This window comes from Elaeis guineensis, chromosome 6 (assembly GCF_000442705.2).
Source record: "Elaeis guineensis isolate ETL-2024a chromosome 6, EG11, whole genome shotgun sequence".
Taxonomy (NCBI): domain Eukaryota; kingdom Viridiplantae; phylum Streptophyta; class Magnoliopsida; order Arecales; family Arecaceae; genus Elaeis; species Elaeis guineensis.
In genome coordinates, this window is record NC_025998.2 from 122,801,446 (window position 1) to 122,825,089 (window position 23,644).

Below are 23,644 nucleotides of genomic sequence, written 5' to 3' on the forward strand. Positions count from 1 at the left end.
CGTTTTGGAATGTCTCAGAAATAAATAACTATAATGAATTTTTTTTATTTTTTATTTTTTATTTTATGCCAATGAAGACTGGAAGTTATGTCCTTTACATAAGCCAAGGGTCTTGTGCTATAGATGAATGCACCATAAATATAATCTTTCGGAGATGGCTGTCAGATGATGCTTCTCCAAGGAGGCAAGCCAGTCTACCATCAAAGCATCAGCATGCACAGCTCCACAGTCCAGCAAAACTTTGCAAATGTGGAGATTGGGAGACTATATCTCAGTGATGAAGATAAAGTCTGGAGGACCCGTGGCTACATGAACATCATGTCCACCTGCAATGAGATCTTGCACAACCAACACTTCACTTGATCTTCATCATCCCACTTGACCAGCTGCCCTTCTTCCTCCTCTTATACACACAATTCTTCTTCCACCAAATCAACAAGCTTTCTATTTAGGCAGTCGGTTGCAATATGCCCAAACCGTGACACTTGAAAGTCTGTTCGCCGACCCATCCCGAACCGGACAGTTTAGTGCGTTCCGAGCCGTACCGGCGGCCAACTGAGACGATTCAGATAGGTAAATCGAAACATCCGACGGGGGAGAGGGAAAGAGAGGAACGGAGAGAGAGAGAAAGGGAGGAAAAGATGGGAAGACACTGCTAGAGGCCATTGGTGGCCTGCTGAGGCTGTCAGAGGACCGCGGAGACCTCCACTGCTTGGTATCGCTCGATAGGATGTTTAAATGAGAGAGAAAGAGAAAGGGGGAGCGACGATATCGGAGGGACGTGCAGCTGATGGAGAGGCTGCCAGAGGGCACGGGACATCCGATGGCCAGTCGGTGGCTCTCCGACGATCTCTCCGACAACTTTTCCTCCCTCCTTTTCTTTCTTTCCTCCCTCTCTCTTGTCTTTTCCTCCTCCCTAGTTCCCTTTTTCTCACTTGTGTCGGTTTGCACCGGTTCAGTCCAGTCTGATATGGACCCGTATCGACTCGTACCACCAACTAGCCAACATAGATACCAGTTTCGGTTCCGACTTCCTTGCTTGAAACACTTGCAAGGGTTGGAGACAATAGTATTGGAATCACTAGGGTTGCTGAGGATGCCCTTGTCCTTCTTTTGAGATAGTTGGAAGGCACTAACTTTGGAGGGTGTCTATGTTTTCAACATGGAACTCGGCGAGTTAGATGCTCCATTTTTATAACTTGGAAAACGTGAATTACTTGTTCTTAGTTGCTGCTTCTCGACCTTTGTTGCCAGTCATATTATATCATTCAACATCCAATAGGGTTTGTTGGGTATAAAATACCCACAGCCGAAGTCCTCAGTGGAATCGACTACATGACAACTTAGCCCGGGCTCCTACGGGAGCCGGGCTCCTTCATCCTCGACGCCAACAACTTCAGCCGCAAGCAGACTCCGCCCGGACTCCGACGGGAGCCGGGCTCCGCCGCCGACATCGACTACAGGACAACTCCGCCCGGACTCCTACGGGAGCCGGGCTCCGCCGCCGACATCGACTACAGGACAGCTCCGCCCGGACTCCCACGGGAGCCGGGCTCCGTCCTCAGCTTCAACCGCTGGTAGGCCTCGTCCGGACTCCTACGGGAGTCGGACCTCCCCTCTGACTTTAATTGCAGGGAGACTTAGCCCGGGCTCTTATGGGAGCCGGGCTTCATCCTCGACACCAACAACTTCAGCCACAAGCAGACTCCGCCCGGACTTCTACAGGAGTCGGGCTCCGCCGCCGACATCGACTACAGGACAGCTCCGCCCGGACTCCTACGGGAGCCGGGCTCCGTCCCCAATGTCAACTGCTGGTAAGCCTTGACCGGACTCCTACGGGAGCCGGACTTCGCCTTTAACCTTGACTGCAGGAAAACTTCGCCCGGACTCCTACGGGAGCCGAGCTTCGTCCTCGACTCCAATGGCTGCAAGGCAGACTGCGACTGGACTCCTACGGGAGCCGGACTCCGCCGATAACTTCAGCAGCGAGCAGACTCCGCCCGGACTCCCACGGGAGCCGGGCTCCGTCCTCAACGTCAACTGCTGGTAAGCCTTGACCGGACTCCTACGGGAGCCGGACTTCGCCTTTAACCTTGACTGCAGGAAAACTTCGCCCGGACTCCTACGGGAGCCGAGCTTCGTCCTCGACTCCAACGACTGCAAGGCAGACTGCGACCGGACTCCTACGGGAGCCGGACGGACTCCTACGGGAGCCGGACTCCGCCGATAACTTCAGCAGCGAGCAGACTCCGCCCGGACTCCCACGGGAGCCGGGCTCCGTCCTCAACATCAACTGCTGGTAAGCCTTGACCGAACTCCGACGGGAGCCGGACTTCGCCTTTAACCTTGATTGCGGGAAGACTTCGCCCGAACTCTGTGAGAGCCGGGCTTCGTCCTCGATTCCAACGGCTGCAGACGGTCTTCGTCCGGACCTCTACGGTGGCCGGACTCTGACCACTGCCGAACTTCAGCCGACAGATCAGCACTCCCAGGCCACAATCGCGGCCACGATTCTGCTACATTTCCTGCGACGGATTTCGCGCAGCCCCACCACTCCCTGACAGGCCGCAGTAACGATCGCAGCACTGCTCCACTCCCTATGACGGATCCCGCGTGGCTCCATTACTACCTGACCAGCCACGATAAACGGCCACGATCCTGCTCCACCTCCTGCAACGGATACTGCGCGATTCTCCCATCCACTGGCAAGTCACGACGACAAACGCCGCCCCACTTCGTGTGGCAGACTCCACGTGGCACGCCCCAGCGATAGCCACGGGTCCGTTCCACTACGCTTCGCAGCAAACTCCGCCTGACCCTGAGCAGTCCACTGCCAGACGGTTACAAACGTCGCCATCAATCCGTTGCTTCCTCCGCCTATAAAAGGAGGACCCAGATACGTTATTCTATAAGCTCATTTCTTATCTCAAAACTCTGCTAAATTCTCCGTTCGAGCACTCCATTCTTGTTGAGGCAGAGAACTGACTTGAGCGTCGAAGGATCTTGCCGGAGCAACCCCACCTCCGGTTTAGACTTCTTTTGCATGTCCCGGCGGCGACTGCGGCTTCCCCAACTCCAGCTTCTCCGGCGCAAACAGATTTTTGCACCAACAGGATTGGCGCTAGAGGAAGGGGTAAACCTCCGCAGTACCCTTGTTCTTAAAGGAGTGTTCAACGGAGCCACCTCCGATCGTCTCTCCGACACCCACTCCTTATTTTCCCCCACGGGATCCACACTCGTTGCCTCCACGCAAGGCGTCCACACGACGGTCCACGGCCTCCGCGGCCAGATCTCAGGCTCCGGCCTCCCCTCCTGTTTCTCAGCCTCCTCCTCCTCCTCCAGCGGCGGCGGTCGGCGCGGAGCAATTTGACTTGCTGGCACAGCAGGTCAGAGGCCTCGTCGAAGCTGTACAAGCAATGCAGCAGCAGCCGCCGCAGGCGTCGGCGCATCCGGAAGGGGCATCTCCGGAATGCCAGAACCCGACGGCGGGGCGGGCCACCTGGGCCAGCCGCCCCGTCCTTCCCAGAAAAACAAATCCGAGGGTAGAGAGCCCTCAATCGGATCACGACTCCACCCCTGGAAGATCCCTGCCCCCGTTCTGCCAAAGGACCCTCGAGACTCGAAGTCGAGAGGATTTCCTGGACCGGAGGTTCCAGGAGATGAACCGGTGGATTGAAGAACTCCGCCACGCGCCCCCCGCTTATGGTGAGGATATTTGCACTGACCCTCCCTTCTCCCAAATGATCATGCAGGAGCCGATCCCGCCAAACTTCAAGCTTCCCCAGTTCGAAAGCTACGACGGGACTTCGGACCCGGTTGATCATCTGGAGGCCTTCCGGACGATGATGCTGCTTCACGGCGCTCCTGACGCCATCTTATGCCGGGCTTTCCCGTCTACTTTGAAGGGAGCAGCGAGGAACTGGTACTCGGCTTTGAAGCCGGGTACCATCTTTTCCTTCGATCAAATGAGCCACCAATTTGTGGCCCATTTTGTCAGCAGCCGGCGCCCCCGGAAGGGTTCGGAGTCCCTCATCAACATCAAGCAGAGGGAAGGGGAGTCCATACGGGCCTACGTCAACCGCTTCAACATCGCGGCGTTGGAGGTCCGGAACTTGGACCAATCAGTTGCCATGGCCGCCCTGAAGGGTGGCCTTCAGAAGAATGATCTTTTGTTCTCCCTGGAGAAGAAGTACCCCAGGGATTTTGCCGATTTACTGGCTCGGGCTGAGGGGTACGCCCGAGCGGAAGAAGCCTTCAAAATGAAGGACGAAGAGACAGCAAGGGAGCGGCAAGCGGGAGATTCGAGTAAATCCACAGTTGAGAAAAGGCCAAAGGAAGCCCGGCCGCGTTCCCGATCCCCTCCTGGACATAAGCGCGCCCATACTCCACCCCGGGCACGCAGGCAGAAAAGCCCGGACCGCGGGGTTCGGCGGGGCTCCCCACCAGGGAGATTTCGCAACTACGCCCCCCTCAACGCCTCGAAGGCCCAGGTATTAATGGAGGTCAGGGAGCAGCTCCCTAGACCGGAGAGGATGCGCACACATCCCGGGAAGCGCAACCCCAACAAGTTCTGCCTCTACCACCGCGACCACGGCCACGACACCGAAGAATGCATCCAGCTCCAAGACGAGATCGAGGAGCTCATTCGGCGAGGTCGACTCGACAGATTCATCCGCCGCAGGCCTGAGGGTAGAGGAGACCGGCCAAGAGCCCTCCCACAGCCTGAACCGCAGAAAAGGGAGGAGCAACCCGGGGACCGGCCTCCCATCGGGACCATCGACTCTATCACCGGAGGGCCTCAAGGAGGAGCGGGAAAACTGTAAATGTATCACTTACGATTTCACCTTGAATCTACTTTCCTTTCTACCTAACGTGCCCTTCCCACCTGGCGTGGATTTATTATGACTGGATATGATCCCTCCAAAAACAAAGCCATGTCAGGAACAGGAGGAGAACCTCGTCCTGACATGAGCAAAGTCAAAGGCCCGGTTCTTTTAGACCGGATGGGGGGAGAGGCCTTACAACGCCCTAATGCGCCCCCACAGCCATGTCAGGAACAGGAGGAGAACCTCGTCCTGACATGAGCAAAGTCAAAGGCCCGGTTCTTTTAGACCGGATGGGGAAAGAGGCCTTACAATGCCCTAATGTGCCCCCACAGCCATGTCAGGAACAGGAGGAGAACCTCGTCCTGACATGAGCAAAGTCAAAGGCCCGGTTCTTTTAGACCGGATGGGGGGAGAGGCCTTACAACGCCCTAATGTGCCCCCACAGCCATGTCAGGAACAGGAGGAGAACCTCGTCCTGACATGAGCAAAGTCGAAGGCCCGGTTCTTTTAGACCGGATAGGGGGAGAGGCCTTACAGCGCCCTAACGCGCCCCCGCAGCCAGGCTGGTAACGAGAGGAGAACCTCACACCGACTCGAGCAAAGTGGAAGGCCCGGACTCCCACGGGAGCCGGGTTCCGCCTACAAGGAAGACTTCACCCGAACTCCTACGGGAGCCGGGTTCCTTCTACAAGGAAGACTTCACCCGGACTCCTACGGGAGCCAGGTTCCGTCTACAAGGAAGACTTCACCCGGACTCCTACGGGAGCCGGGTTCCGCCTACAAGGAAGACTTGGTTCCGCCTACAAGGAAGACTTCACCCGGACTCCTACGGGAGCCGGGTTCCGTCTACAAGGAAGACTTCACCCGGGCTCCTACGGGAGCCGGGTTCTGTCTACAAAGAAGACTTCACCCGGACTCCTACGGGAGCCGGGTTCCGCCTATAAGGAAGACTTCACCCGGACTCCTACGGGAGCCGGGTTCCGCCTACAAGGAAGACTTCATCCGGACTCCTACGGGAGCCGGACTCCATCCACGACTTCTACAGCAGGGGTTAATGGTGACGAAACCCGGCCGCCTAACAAGATCGGATGAAGGAAAAAAGCCCCCCCCCGACGACGTCTACATCAGACAAGTCAAACGACAAGAAAGGTTCAGCAGACAACAATATCAGTGCAACGCGTGGACGAGGTAACACAAAACGCTCTTTTTATTCTATTTCCGATATACACACTACAAGGCCAGGACGGCCAAGGAAAGAAGGACAAAACGACAAAAAGGAAGTAACTACATGATAAGACAGAAAGACAAAAGAGCTCTAAGGAGACCCTGCTCCCTCCGACCTAGAGTTATCTACTCCATCCCTCAACCAGGACTGCCTCAAATTCTCTATTTCTCCTTCTAGCTCTTCCCTCTTCTGCAGCGCATCCTGGACCGCCCGACGGAGTCGCTGGCTCTCAGCCTCCGCCTCTCGACGCCTCTTCCTCAAAACTTCGGACTCCGCATCCGCGACGGCCCGCCGCTCAAGTGCCAGTTGGATCTTCACTTGTTGCAGCTCGACTGTCTTCTCCCCGAGGGAGACAGAGATCCCCTCAACAGTGCCTCTCAGGGCTTGAAGCTCTTCAGAATCTTGGGCGGAAGTAAGCTGCGCCCTGTTAGCCAGCTGCCTCTGAAGACGAACGACTTCGTCGGCCGCCGTCCGGAATCTCCCTTTATACTCTTCCACCTGCCTGCGCCAGCTAGCCCGCTGCACGTCGTGGCTCATCTCGACGTCTTGAAGCTGCTTCTGAAGGTCGGAGACCTTCTGCGACCATCTCTATTCATCATCGACCCGGGCCAAGAGCCGGGACGAATTTCCTTCCAGCTGGCCGATCTTCCTCTTCGCAGCTGACAGTTCCACCTTCAGGGCACTGATCCTGGCTTCTTGAGCCCAAATTCGGTCGCTGGTGCTTTTCTTGCATTCCTCGAGTTCCTTTGCGAAGTTCGCTTTCCTTCGGCTGTAATCCATGATTGCCTTCACATGGAGACTCCGAAAGTGGGCGGCCTCAGCGGCGGCTTCAGAATGGCCTTTTCTCGATTTGCGGAGCTCGCCTTCCGACTTCTTCAACTTCTTCGTCAGGTGAAGGACCTCCTTTTTTAACCGCTGGATCGTCGATTTCAGCGGGACCCCCAGGGGCAAGGGGAGTGCTTCTGCAGGACACTGCCATCGGAAGGTAAAAGCGTCAAAGAACGACTCATTGCAAGGAGAAAAGCAGAAAGAAGGAGGAAGAGGAGGGAGAAGCCATCCACAACAAGAAATTCGACTTTATTGATTGAATAATTTTGAAGACAAACAGAAAGGAAATATTGCGACAAAATAAGGGCACAAGATCTGAGGTCTTAGACCTCAGAGGCGGGAGGTGGAGAACTCGGTGCGGGGGCTGCGACCGCGGTGGCGGCGGACGAGGGGCCGGCCTCGTCTTCAGACTCCTCAAGAAAGCCGAGGTCGAGCTCGGGGAATCTGCTGGCCACCTTCTCTTGGCAGAGCTCGAACCCCTTGGTGAACGCCTCCTGGCCGAACTGGACATTCAGGTTCCTCATCTCCGCGGAGGCCTTAAATTCCTCCACCGCAAGGACCCTGGCCTCCGAGACCAGGACCGGAGTTTGCTCGACCAAATGGGCAACCTCGGCCTCCGCCTTCCTCGCCGACTCCTCCAAGATCTGCCTCTCCTCCTCCCGGGCCTGCTTCTCTCTTTCCAGGGCCTCCTAGAGGGCGGCTACTTCAGCCGACTTCGTTTGGAGGCGGGCAACCTCGGCTTGGCAGCATTCCTCCGTCTGGAGGATGTCCCTCCTCATGCGGCTCACCGCCTCGATATAGGCGAAGAGCTGGTGCCCAATCTGCAAGGACGGATAGAGAATTACGACAGAGGCCGAATGACCGTGTAAATAAAGATCCGTTTACCTCGAGGAAGGACCCCAAAGAGTCCCAAGCCTGCTGCTCAGGATCGGCGCGGTCGATCCTCCCCACGACGTCGGACAGGATGCAGCCGTCGATCAACCGCCTGATCAAGTCCCTATCGTTGAAGGGATTCTCCGATCCCTCCTCGGAGCAGACGGACTCGTCTACAGCAGCTCGGTGGCTACTCGCCCTGCGAGCCACCGATTTCCTCCTCCTCCCCGCGGCAGGCACCTCCATGGAGCGAACCCCCGGAGCGGGGGCCCCAGTCGGCGGGCTCCTCGAGGAGGCCCGGGGAGCCACTGGCTCGGCATCTGAAGGAATGTCGATGGCCGGGGCCGCCTGGACGGGCGCAGCCAAGCTCGTCTCCTCCACCCTGGCCCTCTTCGCCGATCCGGAGGCTGCCGCGCCCTTTCTCTTTTGAGCTCTCATGCCCCTAGCGAGCATCCGCGTTGCTTCGGCGTCCATTGCTAAAAAAAAAAAAAAAAGAAAAAAAAAGAAGAAAGAAAAGAAAGAGAAGAAAGAAGAAAAAGGAGAAAAAGAAGCAACACCGATCAATCAAGAGTCAAAAAAAAAAAAAAAAAAAAAAAGAGAAGAGAAAGAAAAAGAAGAGAGTGGGAAGGAAAAAAAAGTAAAGAGAAGAAGAAGAGGAAGGCAAGAAAAGAAAAGATAAGATGAATACTCGCTGGATCCTGGGGGCTCAGGCCGATGTTGAAAAGAAGCTGCTCCCTTAGAAGATTAGGAAGGGAAGGAGCGGGATAAGTTAGAAGCTTCTGGGCGGCCTAGAGGTCGTCCTCCCCCAGGCTGGGAGCCCGGCGGACGGAATCCCTTAGAGAACCCCAAAGGGGCAGGCCCAGTTCCAGGGTCGGGCAGTGGACGAAGAGGTATTTTCCCTTCCAATTGTGAATCGAAGAAGGGGCGCCTTTCAGCAACCCCTTCTTACCAAACTGGGGGGAGAAGTACCACCAGTCCTTCGCCGAAGGATTGCGTTTGAAGGTATAAAAATGCCTAAACAAGGAAAGAGACGGCTGAACCTCGACTACGTGGCAGAGGGAGAGAAACCCTATCAAAAACCTAAAAGAATTCGGGGCCACGGAAGCGAGAGAGATGTCCAAGAAGCGGAAGAAGGCAGCGACAAAGGCAGGAAGCGGAAGCCGGAGTCCGGCACGGAACGCTTCCTGATACAAACAAAAACGACCGGGAGGAGGAGTGCTGGCCCGGTCAGAGGGGCCAGGTAGCTCCAGGTCGTACTCCGAAGGAACCCCATACTGAACCCTTATCAGAAGGAGTTCCTCCGAAGTCGAAGAACATGGAATTGCGCCCGGTGCGAAAACCGGACGAGGCCCAGCCCCGGACGCGGATTCGTCCACAGAGATAGGGACCTGGGGGTTTGAAGCAGAAGAACTCTCAGAACTGCCGGGAGTAGAAGAGCCAGAGGACATTTTGAGTAGTTTCGAAGGGGGGATCTAAAGGACCCTAAAAAGACGGACCGAAAGGGGAACGAAAGGCCGAAGACTAACTCGGAGGGATGCACAAAAGTAATGATGAGAAAAGAAGCCCCTAAGCGGTGAGAGGAAGGTTGGCACTAACCTATATTACTCTGAGGGACCTGAGGGACGAAAAACGGGAGGCGCCTACGGCTCGAGAAGACGCTCACTAAAGCAGGGCTCTCGAAGAGAAGACAGACACCAGCGAAAACTCAGGAATGGAGTAGGACACCTAAAGGAGGAAGGACGGGTTTAAATAGACCCTGGGATCCGACGTCATAATGATCGCGAATCCCCCGAGCCAGTCCGCATCCGACACGTGTCCCACTCCCCCTGACAGACGGCTAAAAGCGGCTGACGGTTGGCAGGATCATAATTGCGCCGTACCTAGACCAGTGTACCTGCGGGAATTTCGAAGCGTCCCCTCGTACCGCTCCAATTCGAAAAGACTCCGGCACGCGCACATTTAATGCCAAAATATCCGGAGGCGACAGTGCGCAGGATTCGAAGGGACAATTCCGGATGTGCCCATCTCTCTCTCTGTGTACTTCCTTCGTTTGAAATTCAAACTCGGAAGTAGGGGGACTGGTGTTGGGTATAAAATACCCACAGCCGAAGTCCTCAGTGGAATCGACTACATGACAACTTAGCCCAGGCTCCTACGGGAAGGAGCCGGGCTCCTTCATCCTCGACGCCAACAACTTCAGCCGCAAGCAGACTCCGCCCGGACTCCTACGGGAGCCGGGCTCCGCCGCCGACATCGACTACAGGACAACTCCGCCCGGACTCCTACGGGAGCCGGGCTCTGCCGCCGACATCGACTACAGGACAGCTCCGCCCGGACTCCCACGGGAGCCGGGCTCCGTCCTCAGCTTCAACCGCTGGTAGGCCTCGTCCGGACTCCTACGGGAGCCGGACCTCCCCTCTGACTTTAATTGCAGTGAGACTTAGCCCGGGCTCTTATGGGAGCCGGGCTTCATCCTCGACACCAACAACTTCAGCCACAAGCAGACTCCGCCCGGACTCCTACGGGAGCCGGGCTCCGCCGCCGACATCGACTACAGGACAGCTCCGCCCGGACTCCTACGGGAGCCGGGCTCCGTCCCCAACGTCAACTGCTGGTAAGCCTTGACCGGACTCCTACGGGAGCCGGACTTCGCCTTTAACCTTGACTGCAGGAAAACTTCGCCCAGACTCCTACGGGAGCCGAGCTTCGTCCTCGACTCCAACGGCTGCAAGGCAGACTGCGACCGGACTCCTACGGGAGTCGGACGGACTCCTACGGGAGCCGGACTCCGCCGATAACTTCAGCAGCGAGCAGACTCCGCCCGGACTCCCACGGGAGCCGGGCTCCGTCCTCAACGTCAACTGCTGGTAAGCCTTGACCGGACTCCTACGGGAGCCGGACTTCGCCTTTAACCTTGACTGCAGGAAAACTTCGCCAGGACTCCTACGGGAGCCGAGCTTCGTCCTCGACTCCAACGGCTGCAAGGCAGACTGCGACCGGACTCCTACGGGAGCCGGACGGACTCCTACGGGAGCCGGACTCCGCCGATAACTTCAGCAGCGAGCAGACTCCGCCCGGACTCCCACGGGAGCCGGGCTCCGTCCTCAACATCAACTGCTGGTAAGCCTTGACCGAACTCCGACGGGAGCCGGACTTCGCCTTTAACCTTGATTGCGAGAAGACTTCGCCCGAACTCTGTGAGAACCGGGCTCCGTCCTCGATTCCAACGGCTGCAGACGGTCTTCGTCCGAACCTCTACGGTGGCCGGACTCTGACCACTGCCGAACTTCAGCCGACAGATCAGCACTCCCAGGCCACAATCACGGCCACGATTCTGCTACATTTTCTGCGGCGGATTCCGCGCAGCCCCACCACTCCCTGACAGGCCGCAGTAACGATCGCAGCACTGCTCCACTCCCTATGACGGATCCCGCGCGGCTCCATTACTACCTGACCAGCCACGATAAACGACCACGATCCTGCTCCACCTCCTGCAACGGATACTGCGCGATTCTCCCATCCACTGGCAAGTCACGACGACAAACGCCGCCCCACTTCGTGCGGCAGACTCCACGTGGCACGCCCCAGCGATAGCCATGGGTCCGTTCCACTACGCTTCGCAGCAAACTCCGCCTGACCCTGGGCAGTCCACTACCAGACGGTTACAAACGTCGCCATCAATCCGTTGCTTCCTCCACCTATAAAAGGGAGACCCAGATACATTATTCTATAAGCTCATTTCTTATCTCAAAACTCTGCTAAATTCTCCGTTCGAGCACTCCATTCTTGTTGAGGCAGAGAACTGACTTGAGCGTCGGAGGGTCTTGCCGGAGCAACCCCACCTCCGGTTTAGACTTCCTTTGCAGGTCCCGGCGGCGACCGCGGCTTCCCCAACTCCAGCTTCTCCGGCGCAAGCAGATTTTTGCACCAACAGGGTTGAATTTGCACGATTTGCTCAAATTCAAGCTTCAATCCTCCAAGATATCACACTAAAGTTTGCTCTTTGGGCTCCTTGATATCGCACGTCATGAGAGTTGTTTGAATTTCATTGTATACTTTTCTACAGTCATATCACCCTGCCAAAGAATATGGAACTTAAGAAATTTATTCTAACGATAATCTTCAACGAGAAACTTAAGTTTGAGTTCGTGACACATGTTGTCTCACTATCAGATCTTGCCATGTCCTTCATGCTCATATCGTCACTTCAAATTTTTCCACCAAATTGATGCGTACTTCTTAAGTTTGATGGTGACTAGCTTCATGATCGATCATCGAAAACTGGGTTAAAATTGAAGACTCGTTCAATGATGCGGAGCCAATCAACGAACTCGTTAAGTTGCAGATGTCCTTCAAAGTCAGGGATGTCTATTTTGATATTGAAGTCATGATGGTTGCAATATGGTCTTCATTTGCATCAGCAATGAATATCTTCTTTCGCTCGATGAAGACACTTTTCTATTACAGAACAGATTGAAATCTTCTACTTCTTCATTTGAACACTCGCTTTAATTGTTAAAGGACTCTCTATCAAAGTAGTAATTGGACATTGGTGATGTCAACATTCATGTTACCCATGCCGTTGATGAAACCGCTGATTTTCTTCTTGAAATTGTTCAAGTTGGAAGCGCAATTCTTCTAATTCAATGTCTCACAATTTTTGCTCACATTCAACATGCTTTTTGAAATTGTGGCAACGGGGTGGCATTTTAAAGCCATACTCTAATATCAACCGATGCCAAGGAGGTGTTGAACATGGGCTAAAAACTTGAAAGAGGAAAGATATATCAGCACAACTGATTGTGGCGAGATAGAAATCCCACTATGATACACACAACACAAGGGCAGATGGTAGTTGGAAGAGGAGTAGGGGTGGATCACTCTCTTCCAAGGCCAAAAAAAATACCACTTTGGCTAACCACTTGAATGATACAACTCACATGCTCCTTGCAAATCCTAGGAATCCATCAAAAAGGAGGAGAGAGAGAGAGAGAATAGAGAGAAGGCAAGAACAATTCCTACAATAGATTCTCACTAATCAATAATTCAAGGATCTCAAGTATGATTATAAAAGGAGCCTTTCACTGAAGGTATTTGTAAGTAATATAGGGAGACTCTTTTCTTCAACCTTCCAACGTGGGATTCCAAATCCTATTCTAACTCAAAAACCCTAACTATTAGCTTTCCTAATAACATCAAAAGTTCTTAAAAAAGAAAGTTCATAGAAATCAAAACTTCCTAAAAAAGCTAACATCAAACTTTCCTAATTGAGACAAACAAATAATTAATCATCAAAAACTAGTCATATCCCAAGACCCATGCAGTCTAGATGTGCATCCTAGGCTCTCCGGCATCATAGGCTGGTTTAGATCGTGATATAATTCATACCTGTCATTTCACTCATTTTCAGCAACTTGCCAGTATCTTAAAGTCAAAACAACATTTTAAGCTAAACGGCCACAGCCAAATGAACATGCAATGGATCATGCATCTAACCATTCATAAGTATCTGCATGCCTTACATGTTAGCTTGTCCAGCTATTTTGTCGTTTTACTTTTTTCTTAAAGGAAAGAAAACCCACCTAGGTTACTAAATCATGTAATTTACACTAAAAAATAACAGAACAGTGATGATGATAATGGCTGGTAATGAACCTTATTTTGCAAAGACCATTTTTTCACTTAGCAAACATTTCAAGAACTAAAGCATGGACAGATAAGAACTTACATTTGGTGGGGGTAGTTTTCCATCAAATGAAAAGGATGGAAAGATTTTATCCAAGCTAAGATTAACCTTTCTGGTCCATCATATTGATCCATATGCATGTCTTATATAAATAACTAATAAATAGGATAATATAATGTAAGGAAAATATTGACTAATTCCAATGGCCATTATTCCCATTATATTTAAAAACCTTAAATTATGTTATTTATTTTATGTTAAGAAACTTAAACAAAGTAAGATTTGAGATTTGATAGGACCTGGATATGATCTACTTCGAGCTCATATATTACACTTTTGCTCAGAATGACCCCAGATAAAGATAAGTGTTTTCTGTTGCTAAGGTGATCTGTGCAAGACTATAACTTTTGGATGTCCCATGAAAGTTGGTATATGTTGATGCTAGCATTTCATTGCCAATATTACTTGAACTCCAAAATAATCTATTTTAAAATTCCATTTTTAATTATCTATTAACAGTAGTGACTTGAGGAGAAGGAATTGCATTACAGCATCAAAAAGCAGTTATTTTACATTCACTAGTTTACCTGAGTGTAGAACCAATCAACAGTCCTGCGCAGTTGACCAACCTGCAAGACCACAAAATAAGTAGAAGTATGTCATAACAAAAGCCATTAAGTGAACATACAAAATTTACATATAATTTCTTTTATAAAAGATATAAAAAAGGGCAGAATTGAATCCTTTCACAATTTCAAACGAAGATTATTACATCAGTTTGAGAATATACATAACATTAATCGGTAGCAGGGAACGGAATATGAAAATCATAACATCTCTTGAAAATATACATAACATTATTCTGTAGCAGTGAATGGAGCTTTTGTTCGACTTATAGCTTCCAAAGGCATTTTCCTTTCCAAAATTGAATTCAACTTCTAAAATTCCCTTCAACCAAATTATTTTCCACTCAAATTAACTATCAGAGACAAAGGAAAGTTCCACACCATCAGACACAAGCATTGCATGTGATCTCCAAGATTTTTGAAAAATTTCTGGGCAAAACTTACAAAATTCTACTAAAAACTTTGGTAAACATATTTACATAAACTAAAGCTGTCCTGCAAGCCAAGAGTATAGAATTTATATTCCTCAGAGACTTTCAAAAATAAAAGGGTGAAACAATATGGTATCATTGGATTGCAAAGAAGAGTAGAAGACCATGTTCTATTAAATGGATAAGATGTCCGCATTGCGAAATCATATAGAGGCGCCTACGTGTCATTTCCCCTCCTAAAATCTAGAAAACCGCAGGATGTTTCTTTGAAGTACACAATGCAATAAAAGGAACCGACATCACGAATTTAAACAAATTAAAGCTTCATGCTTCAATCTTGAATCGTTGAATTTGATTAAGACCGAAAAAAAAGCCAAAACTGAAGGACAATTTATTGCCAGGTTTCCTGAAAAACCAAAAGCTAAGTCTTGCTTGAAAAGGACCATATGATAAAACAATATAAAGAACTCAAACAAGAAACAGAATTCCCACTATGTCCATGAAATTTCACAGAAAAAATGAAATCTTTGACAAATAATAGTTCACATCCAACCGAAAACTCGGCTCAATCTGTGATCTGTGTAACAGTCAGCCAAGAAATCAAGAGGACATCAATTTCAACCGAAATTGGGAAAAAAAAAGACTTCTGGTTTTTCAAGGCAAACCCACTGATACCATTCGACGCAAGAAGAGAGAAGGAGAAGAAGATAAGGCGGGAGAGATGGGTTACCGCGACGGTGGTGGCGGTGGCGCCGATCAGACCGAAAAGGAGAAAGCCCCACGGCAACGAGCCGTAATCTCTATCTCGCGAGGGGTCCTGGTCTCTGCTCTTCCGATCCGCGGGGATCATTTTTATAGGCTTCGGGCGGCCCGAGCTCGAATTGGGAGACGGGAGGAGGAGAAGAGCATGACTCGATCGTGCGAAAGGAAGGATCTGCTCGGAGAATTACGGGAAAATGAGGACGAGAGAGCGAGAGAGAAAGAGGCGTTCTGGACAATTTCCACAAAAGCTGGGAAGCGCACCGCCATCGAGAGAACCCGACCCGCAGGTTTCTTTCCCATTATTTTACATTTTTAAAAATAAAATTAATTATACAAAATAATTTTAAATTATTTAAATATCTCCCATCCTACCTTCTAAATCATCAAATTTTTAAATTCATTCAATTTGAATCCACCAATAACTACTACGACATAATTATCACGTAGTATCACTTTTTGTATCATTCCCTTCTACTGCATACATAGGCCATAGAATATTATCCAACAATTCAGTCACAACATCTGGATAGAATTCATAGTCAAGAAAATAAATCTAAAAATTGATTGATTTGATTGTATTTATTAAAAATTTAATAAAAAATTAAAAATATCTAAATAATTTAAAAAAAAATTATATAATTAATTTTTAAAATAATTAGTTATTTGATGTATGTCATGCACATGCAAGAGTAATAAAATTTGTGAATTTCATGCAATGCACATATAAGAGGGATAAAATTTGTGAATTTTGATCACCCATATCTTGTCTTCTCTGTCACTACTCTTTGCTACCTTAACAAACTATTTTTTAAAGGTACAACAATGATAGAAGTCCGGCCTACTCTATTTAGGACTTATTTAGATATTCATGACGGAATATCCTATAAAAATTTGATCCATTGTGATCAAGGGTTCATGACTTGATATGTAAGGTATTACTGCTCTGATCTATGGGTCTCATGATTTTGTCCCTTTAGATTCTATCTCAAAAGATGCCTCATATGAAAAAAATGGTCCCTTCTTATATAAGCTAAAGTTTTCTTGATTCACAACTAATGTGGGACTAATAGTATCCTCTTTTCTTATTGTCACCACAATCCCGAGTCAAAGAGAAGTCTATATATGGGGGTGAAGTGCTTTCCTTCCTTATTATCACCACAGCCCCTCCCAGTCAAGAGGGAGTTTGTGTATGCATGAAGGTGTAATACAATTGCAGGCTTAGGACCTGCATAGACCACCAATGTTATGGTCAAGGGTTCATAGCTCAGCACGTCATATATTATTTGCTCTGGCTCATAGGCATCATGATTTTATCCCTCTGAATTTCAATCTAAAAGACACCTTACATGACAAGGATGATCTCTTCCTATATAAGTCAAAGTCCCATTGACTCACAATCAATATGAGACTAATGGTGCTCTTTTTTCTTATTATCACCACAGCACCCCTCCCCCCCAATGCAGGTCTTAAACTTGCAACCTTCGTGTTATTAGCACAATGCTCTAACCAATCGAGCTAATAGGCCACTCATCATGAATGACATGTAGCAAGAAAAGATTTGAATTCAAAAATCAAATTCTTAATGGAATTCAAACAAAGAGATCATGATAGATTTAAATCCAGATAAGGAAGGAGGTTAGGGAAATCTCCACCTCCAAATCATGATGGATCTGTGCTTTCTCGCCTATATAAATAGAACTAAGGAGAGGCTTTTAAGCCTTCGCCCATCTTTCTTCATCTCTTTCTTGCAAATCCACAGGCCTATGAGTAGTGAAGGCCGAGGTGAAGTTTGAGATCGAGGTGTAGGCTATAGGGCCAAAGTGAAAGCCAAGGCTAATTCTAAAGTGAGGAGCTTGAAGGCCAAACTTCTTGAAGGCTAGGTTCCCAAAGGCCAAGTTACTAAAGGCTGAGCTCCAAAGGACCAAACTCTCGAAGGCCAAGCTCCTAAAGATCGATCCTAAGGCCAACTTAAGAAGGCCAAATAAAAAGATGGAGATACAAGCTGACCAAAACTAGGTGACCAGAATAATGTAATATTTTACACTACTCTAACTCTTTATTATTTTCTCTTTACTGCTATTCTTCTAAAGTCTGATCTGACTTAGACATCGAAGTGCCCGATAGAAGTCAATCCAATGAGCTTTATTCTTCTTTATTGTATGCACAGATCCATAACCCTCTAAGAAAGATCAGTGCTCCATCTTCCACCACCGTGAGTCAAGCGGATCGATTAGCACCCTCTAGGCTATCCTGGTTGGATTGAATTTTGGTAGCAATAAGTTGACGTCATCTATGGGATTATAAGAACATATCCCATCTTCTTCTTTTGTTAGATTTGAGCATCTTCAGTAATAATCTCATTATCGATGCATCCTTAAGCACATTAGCGGTTGACCCTTCTTCCATGGCTATCCTCGAGTATTGTCGTCTTTCTTCACGAGATGCATCTTGGGAGACTAGAATGTGCATTTTAAGAGACCATGATGCAAGTCCCAATGCTCTCCTCATCTGAGCACAAAGAGAGTGCGATGAACCTCTCCTCATCCGAGCATGAGAAGAGCATGATTGATCTCTCTCTGTCCAAATATTAGAAAAGCATGACGGACCTCTCCTAATTCGAGCACAAGGAGAGCACGATAGAGAATGATGGACCTCTCCTCGTCCAAGCATGTGGAGAGCATGAGAGATCTATCTTTGTTCAAGTACAAGGAGAGCATGACATATCCTTTCTTGTTCGAGCATAAGGAGAGCACAAGCCAGATCTTGGCACATCAGAAGGGATAACACAAAAAGAGACCCCAAAGCTCCTAGTGCAAGATGCAAGTTGAGCCAAAGATGAAGCATTCATCCAAGTACAAGCAGAGCAAAAGCCAACCTTCAGCCAGATGGAGGGGATAATTCGGAGAGGGATAATAATGTTTCTCATACCAGATACAAGTCGAGCTAAAGTCACTCCTTGCATTATATATGAGTCGAGCCGAAGCTCGCTCCTTATACTAGACATGAGTTGAACTGAAGTTGCTCTACATTTTAAATACGAATTGAGCTGAAGCTTACTCCTCATATTAGATATGAGTCAAAGCCTGCTCTTGGTACTAGATACGAGCTGAGCTGAAGCTGCTCCTTATATTAGATACAAGTTGAGCTAAAGATCGCTCCTCGTATTAGATATGAGTCAAATCCCACTGTTGTGCCAGATATGAGTCTAGTCGAAGCCCGCTTCTTGTGCCAGACATGAGTCAAGCCAAAGCCACTCCTCATATTAGATATGAGTCAAGCTGAAGCCCACTCCTTGTATTGGATACGAGTTGAAGCCCACTCATATTGCCAGATATAAGTCAAGCTGAAGCTCACTCCTCATACCAGAAATAACCTAATGCCCACTCCTACCAAATATGAGTCAAGTTGAAGCCACTCCTTGTATTAGATATGAGTCGAGCTGAAGTCCACTCCTTATATCAGATGTAAGTTGAGTCGAAGCCTGTCAAACCAAAGCCCGCTTTATGTATTAGAAGCATGAAGAATAAAATCTGAGCTCCAGCCACTCAAGAAGGAGACAAATCAAATAATAACCAGCGAGTGGGAGGCAAAAGTCTGAGCAGACCATAATTACTTTAAGTTTGAGCTTACTCCTAAAATCCTCTCAACCTTACTGTGCTACACCACATCTAAACTCCCAATGAGTCAATGCTCAACTTTGCTAAGCACGTGCCATACCAACATCACTATATCTCGGAGTGTCGACCACCATCCTTGGGTACGATCAGTAATCCATTCACTAGAGGAGAAGTCGAGGACAATGACATGATGGTGGGCTTTACTCTGCAATGTCGGGGTTGTCAGTCGCCACTGTCATTGGACAGGCATTCATTCCTTATGTGGAAGTAGTACCAACCAAGACTGATGCTAGAGGAGGCCACCAATAGCAATGAAGAGATTGACTCCTCCCACCTAAAGGTGGTACAGAAGTCCCAGAATACCGGCATGCATTTGGGGGGGGGGGGTCTCGACCTCCGCACCCTGAGTGCTATCTCCTCGATAATTTGAAGCTCCCCTAAAGTATCTTGACCAACCAGAGAAGTTTACTAACCCCAAGGTTGAGCTTTATGAAGAGATCGAGTGATCCTCACTAGTGACCCCGATCTTTATCCAGATCTTATCGCTCTCGACACCATCCCCTCCATCATCAATCTCCTTAGCCACAATAACACTGACAACTACCATCGATGTCGTGGGCCCTTTTAAGGACCTCACAGATGAGTAGGTCATCGAGAGCAACAACAAGCCTGCTTGCATCCTCATCGACACCCTCGTTAGGGATAATACCCTTAAGCTCCTCATCTAGAACCTTGGGCATCTCTCTGATGGAGCTATCACCATCTATAACATCCTTGCCACTATCAAGAACATGATCAAGGTCAAGCCAACAGTCACGAAGCTCAGTTGTGCAGTTGATAATCCAAATGAAGGCAATGGGGTGATGGAAGTTGTTATGGGCTTCACACCTTGGATCGTAAATGGGTTGGGTCCATGCCATAAGTGAATCATACATTCATGTACTGATGGATGACTCTAATTGAACAAAATATAGCTTTCTTTGCTTGCTTAGAGCACAATCACTAGGCTATTCATCTCACTTTACCTCAAACAAAGGCATTACAAAAGAAATAAGGTATAAGTATCAATAAAATTGCTTTCAATGCTCAAAATATTTGATCGTGAAATAGGTCTATAAGCAATTGAACTACTTCCTTCGTCAGAGTCGAAGAAAATATTTCGAGCATGGAAGTGGGGGGCATATGATATGGCATAAAATCAGCCCACCCATCATGAATGGATATGTGGCAAGAAAGATTCGAATTCAAAAATTAAATTCTTAGTGAGATCTAAATAAAGAAGAAGATCATGGTAGCTTTGAATCCAGATAAAGAAGCAGGCTACGATAATCCCTTAATTTTTGCCTCTAAATCATAAAGCTCCAAAAAGGAGAAAATTGCATCCTCACCTATCATTCTACTTCTCTTTTTTGTAGATCCACAAGCTATAAGCAGTGAAGGCCTAGATAAAAGTTGAGATCGAGATAAAGACTAAGACCAATGCTAAGGTGAGGAGCTCGAAGGCCGAGCTCTCAAATGTCGAGCTCCAAATGCCCGAACTCTTGAAGGTCGAGCTTCCAAAGATTGAGCTCCCGAAGATCGAGCTCTAAAAAATCGAACTCTCAAAGGACGAGCTCTTAAAGATCGATCCTAAGGCCAATCTGAGAAAGTCAAAATGAAAAGATCGAAAAAAAAGCTGACCAAAACTAGGCCGACTAAAATAGAATAATACTTCATACTACTCTAATTTTCTATTATATTCTCTCTTTACTATTATTCTTTCAAAGTCTGATCTGATTTAGACATCGAAGGATCTGATCGGAGCCAATTCAATGAGTTTTTCTCTTCTTTATTATATGTACAGATCCACAGCCCTCCAAGGAAGATTAATACTTCATCTTCTATCATCTTAAGTCGAGTGGATCAATCAACATCCTCCAAGCTATCCTAGTTGGACTGGGTTTTGACAGCAACAGGATCTATGGGCCCATTTAATCCGAATTTTCAAAGGACTTGCCAAAGTCTTAATCTGTATCTTAGCTTATAATCTTGTTAGTCTATAAGAAGAAAGAAGATCCATGAGGGTCTTTTCTTCTTTCTATAGGATTCAAGTTGACGAGTGTTGGGTTGATATGGCTCATACTCAAATGAACTTTCTAATCCATGACTTCAGTAAGAAATTCAGTCTAAATCTTGTTAGATTATCCAACCAAGCCCATAAGGAGATTTAAAGCTCCAGAACATTCTTGCTATAAAGAACTCTCCTAACTCTCGCGTATAAGTAAGAGGGTACTACCACTAAGCTAAAGCTAGTTTAGCCTTCATTTGATGTCACTGAATCTTTACATTAGAATGTTGCTATATGGCCATCCATTAATAAAAATCTCTTCTTTGAACAAAACTTGGTGTGGACACCAATCACCGTGATTCGTTATGGCTTGAATGTTGATAAAATCTTTTTATTTCTGTAATCCTTTTATTTTGAATCCTGTAATTTTTATTTTGAGTCCTGTAATGAGATTATAATTGAGTCTTTAAATTAGGTTTGTATCATAATTTAGTCCTAGTTCGAGTCAGTCATTTGAGGAGTCTCATGATCAACTACTTGGAGGCATACCATTTGAAGATACACGACCAAATGAGTGCTGCCCTCTCACGTGTGCGTGCCCTCTTCATGGTGATTTCAGATTTTCATGGCTTCTTCATGTGAAAAATCCATCGCACTCCTCATCGCATATCATCAGATTATCGCCTTCTCAACGCCTTCCTCAAAACTTGCGATCCATCTTCATCGCTAACACCCTCCTCAACATTACTCTGTTTAGGTTATTAGGTTTCTCTTTTAAAAAAAAAATAATGGTCTTTAATCGATGATTGATTAGAAAAAAAAAATCTATTTTCTTATCTCACGAGTTCTCTTCTTCCTCTCTCCTCTCCATCTTCCTTCTTCTTTTCCTCTCTTCCTTCTCTTCCCATAAGTCTTGCTCAAGAATGAAATATTCAACCAATCTGCAGGATCCCAACGCATCAACCTACAGGATCCCAATGTATCAACCCTCCTTCCCAATGGCTGCTTCCTCCCTACGTTATAATTCTTCACATGCTCAGATCGAAGCCCTTTGTTCTTGGATAATGAAAAGAATTACCAACAACCACGATCTGATTCAATGTCTGAATCCTCCCTCATTCAGAAGTCTTCATCGACGTGTTTGTGAGATCCCTTGCTTTTAATTGAATCTCTGAGTAGATCGTTATTATAGAAAGTTAATCTTGTATTTCTTTATTAATTAGATCTGAATTTTTTAATTGTGATCTGATGCCCTAATCATGGATGATTTCTTAATCATCCATGATTTTTTTCTAGATCTAGGAGATTAAACTATTTGCATGCATAACAGTAATCTCTTCCTGATTTTAACATAATCACCTCCGTTATCATTGTTTGCTGGTTATCTGCTGCATTATTATTAATTTTGTTTACTTGCATTCTCTAGAACTAGCCTCATCCCACATCAATTTGGTATCAGAGCATGGTTAGATTAGGGCTAAAGCTTTGCATTTAGATAGTTTTCTGCATCAAAACCTACAAACTGACACACTGCGCAGTCTTCAGTGGAACTGCGATTCCCAATTTCAGAGACCTCAAAAAATTCTCAAATTTTTTGTGTAGATTTTAGGCTTGATTGTTAAGTGGAGTTTTAAATTTTATAAAAATATGAAACTAATTGATCCTCGAAGATCCTTCTGAAAATTTTTACACGTCCTGATTTCTACACCTAAAAACTGTTTATGCATCCTTGGAAGAAATAAACTTTTCCATCTATAGGAGAATTAAAAATTCATGAAATTTGATGATTTGAAAACTAGATTTGATAAGAAAAATTTCTACAAGTAGAAATCTGAAAAATAGATCTAGGATAGATGCCAGATTTGTTTGTTAGTGGAAGGTTAGTGCATAAAATTCTGTAACATGTTCTGTTTTGCACAACCCAAAGAAAAACAGAGTCTCACACCTCTTAAAACATCCAAAAACTCCAAGATTTAGTTTTTTGGAATCTTTACTTGATAAAGAATTTAATTATACTTTGAAAACCATGAAAACTATCCTCTAAACCCTGTAGCAGAATTTCAACCAGAGGGTTCTGCGATCCAAAAATAGAATTTCTAAAAGTCTGAAATTTTTCTATACTTAGGAATTTTTATGTTTGTTTGAACTTCATATTTTCGTAACTTAGTTTCAATTCTTAGTTTGATAACTTAGTTGTTACTGTTTATTTTATTTTAAAATCAATGTTTGCATTTTGTTTGCATCGGTAAGCTATTCTAAGGGCACTCCTATTATAAGATAAAGAAAAGATTTCATTACCTTTTCTTCACCCAAAACCACCACCCTCATGTGCATTGACCCAAACCTAAGCTAAAATCAATTAGACATTAAAAGATTAGGATCAAAACAAGTCAAGTTCAGTTGCAACAATGAGTCTTAGTACGAGTTCGATCTACAGTTGACTCCATAAGTTGGTGTCTAAGGCTAGAGGTACACGGCAAACATCTAAATGAATTGTGGTTACTTAATTAGGACCTCGTAAGAGCGAGGAGAACCTCCCATAAATTCCACCTCTTACCTGGCCAATCCAAAGATTCGAGTGTTGGTCTACTTGTGCTTCGATTAATTCATAGTGATTCGAGCTTTTAGATCTAGGAAACCCCTAGAGTCGGTTATGCTAGAGTTGGTTGTACTGCATGTCTACTAGGTCTGGAGCTAGATATCATCCAAAAAATCCAAAGTCA

General features: G+C 47.2%; 1 protein-coding gene across 1 annotated transcript in view; it reads right to left on the bottom strand.

Moving 5' to 3' along the window:
- Positions 1–15,516, bottom strand: part of LOC105060071 (uncharacterized) — a 30,721-nt gene extending 15,205 nt beyond the window's left edge. Inside the window, exons 1-2 of the mRNA XM_010943663.2 lie at positions 15,226–15,516; positions 14,026–14,067 (exon numbers count right to left, since the gene is read on the bottom strand). Of these exons, the coding sequence (XP_010941965.1) occupies positions 14,026–14,067; positions 15,226–15,345 (162 nt within the window). The 5' untranslated portion in view covers positions 15,346–15,516. The remainder of the gene's footprint in view (positions 1–14,025; positions 14,068–15,225) is intronic.
- Positions 15,517–23,644: the final 8,128 nt, after the last annotated feature.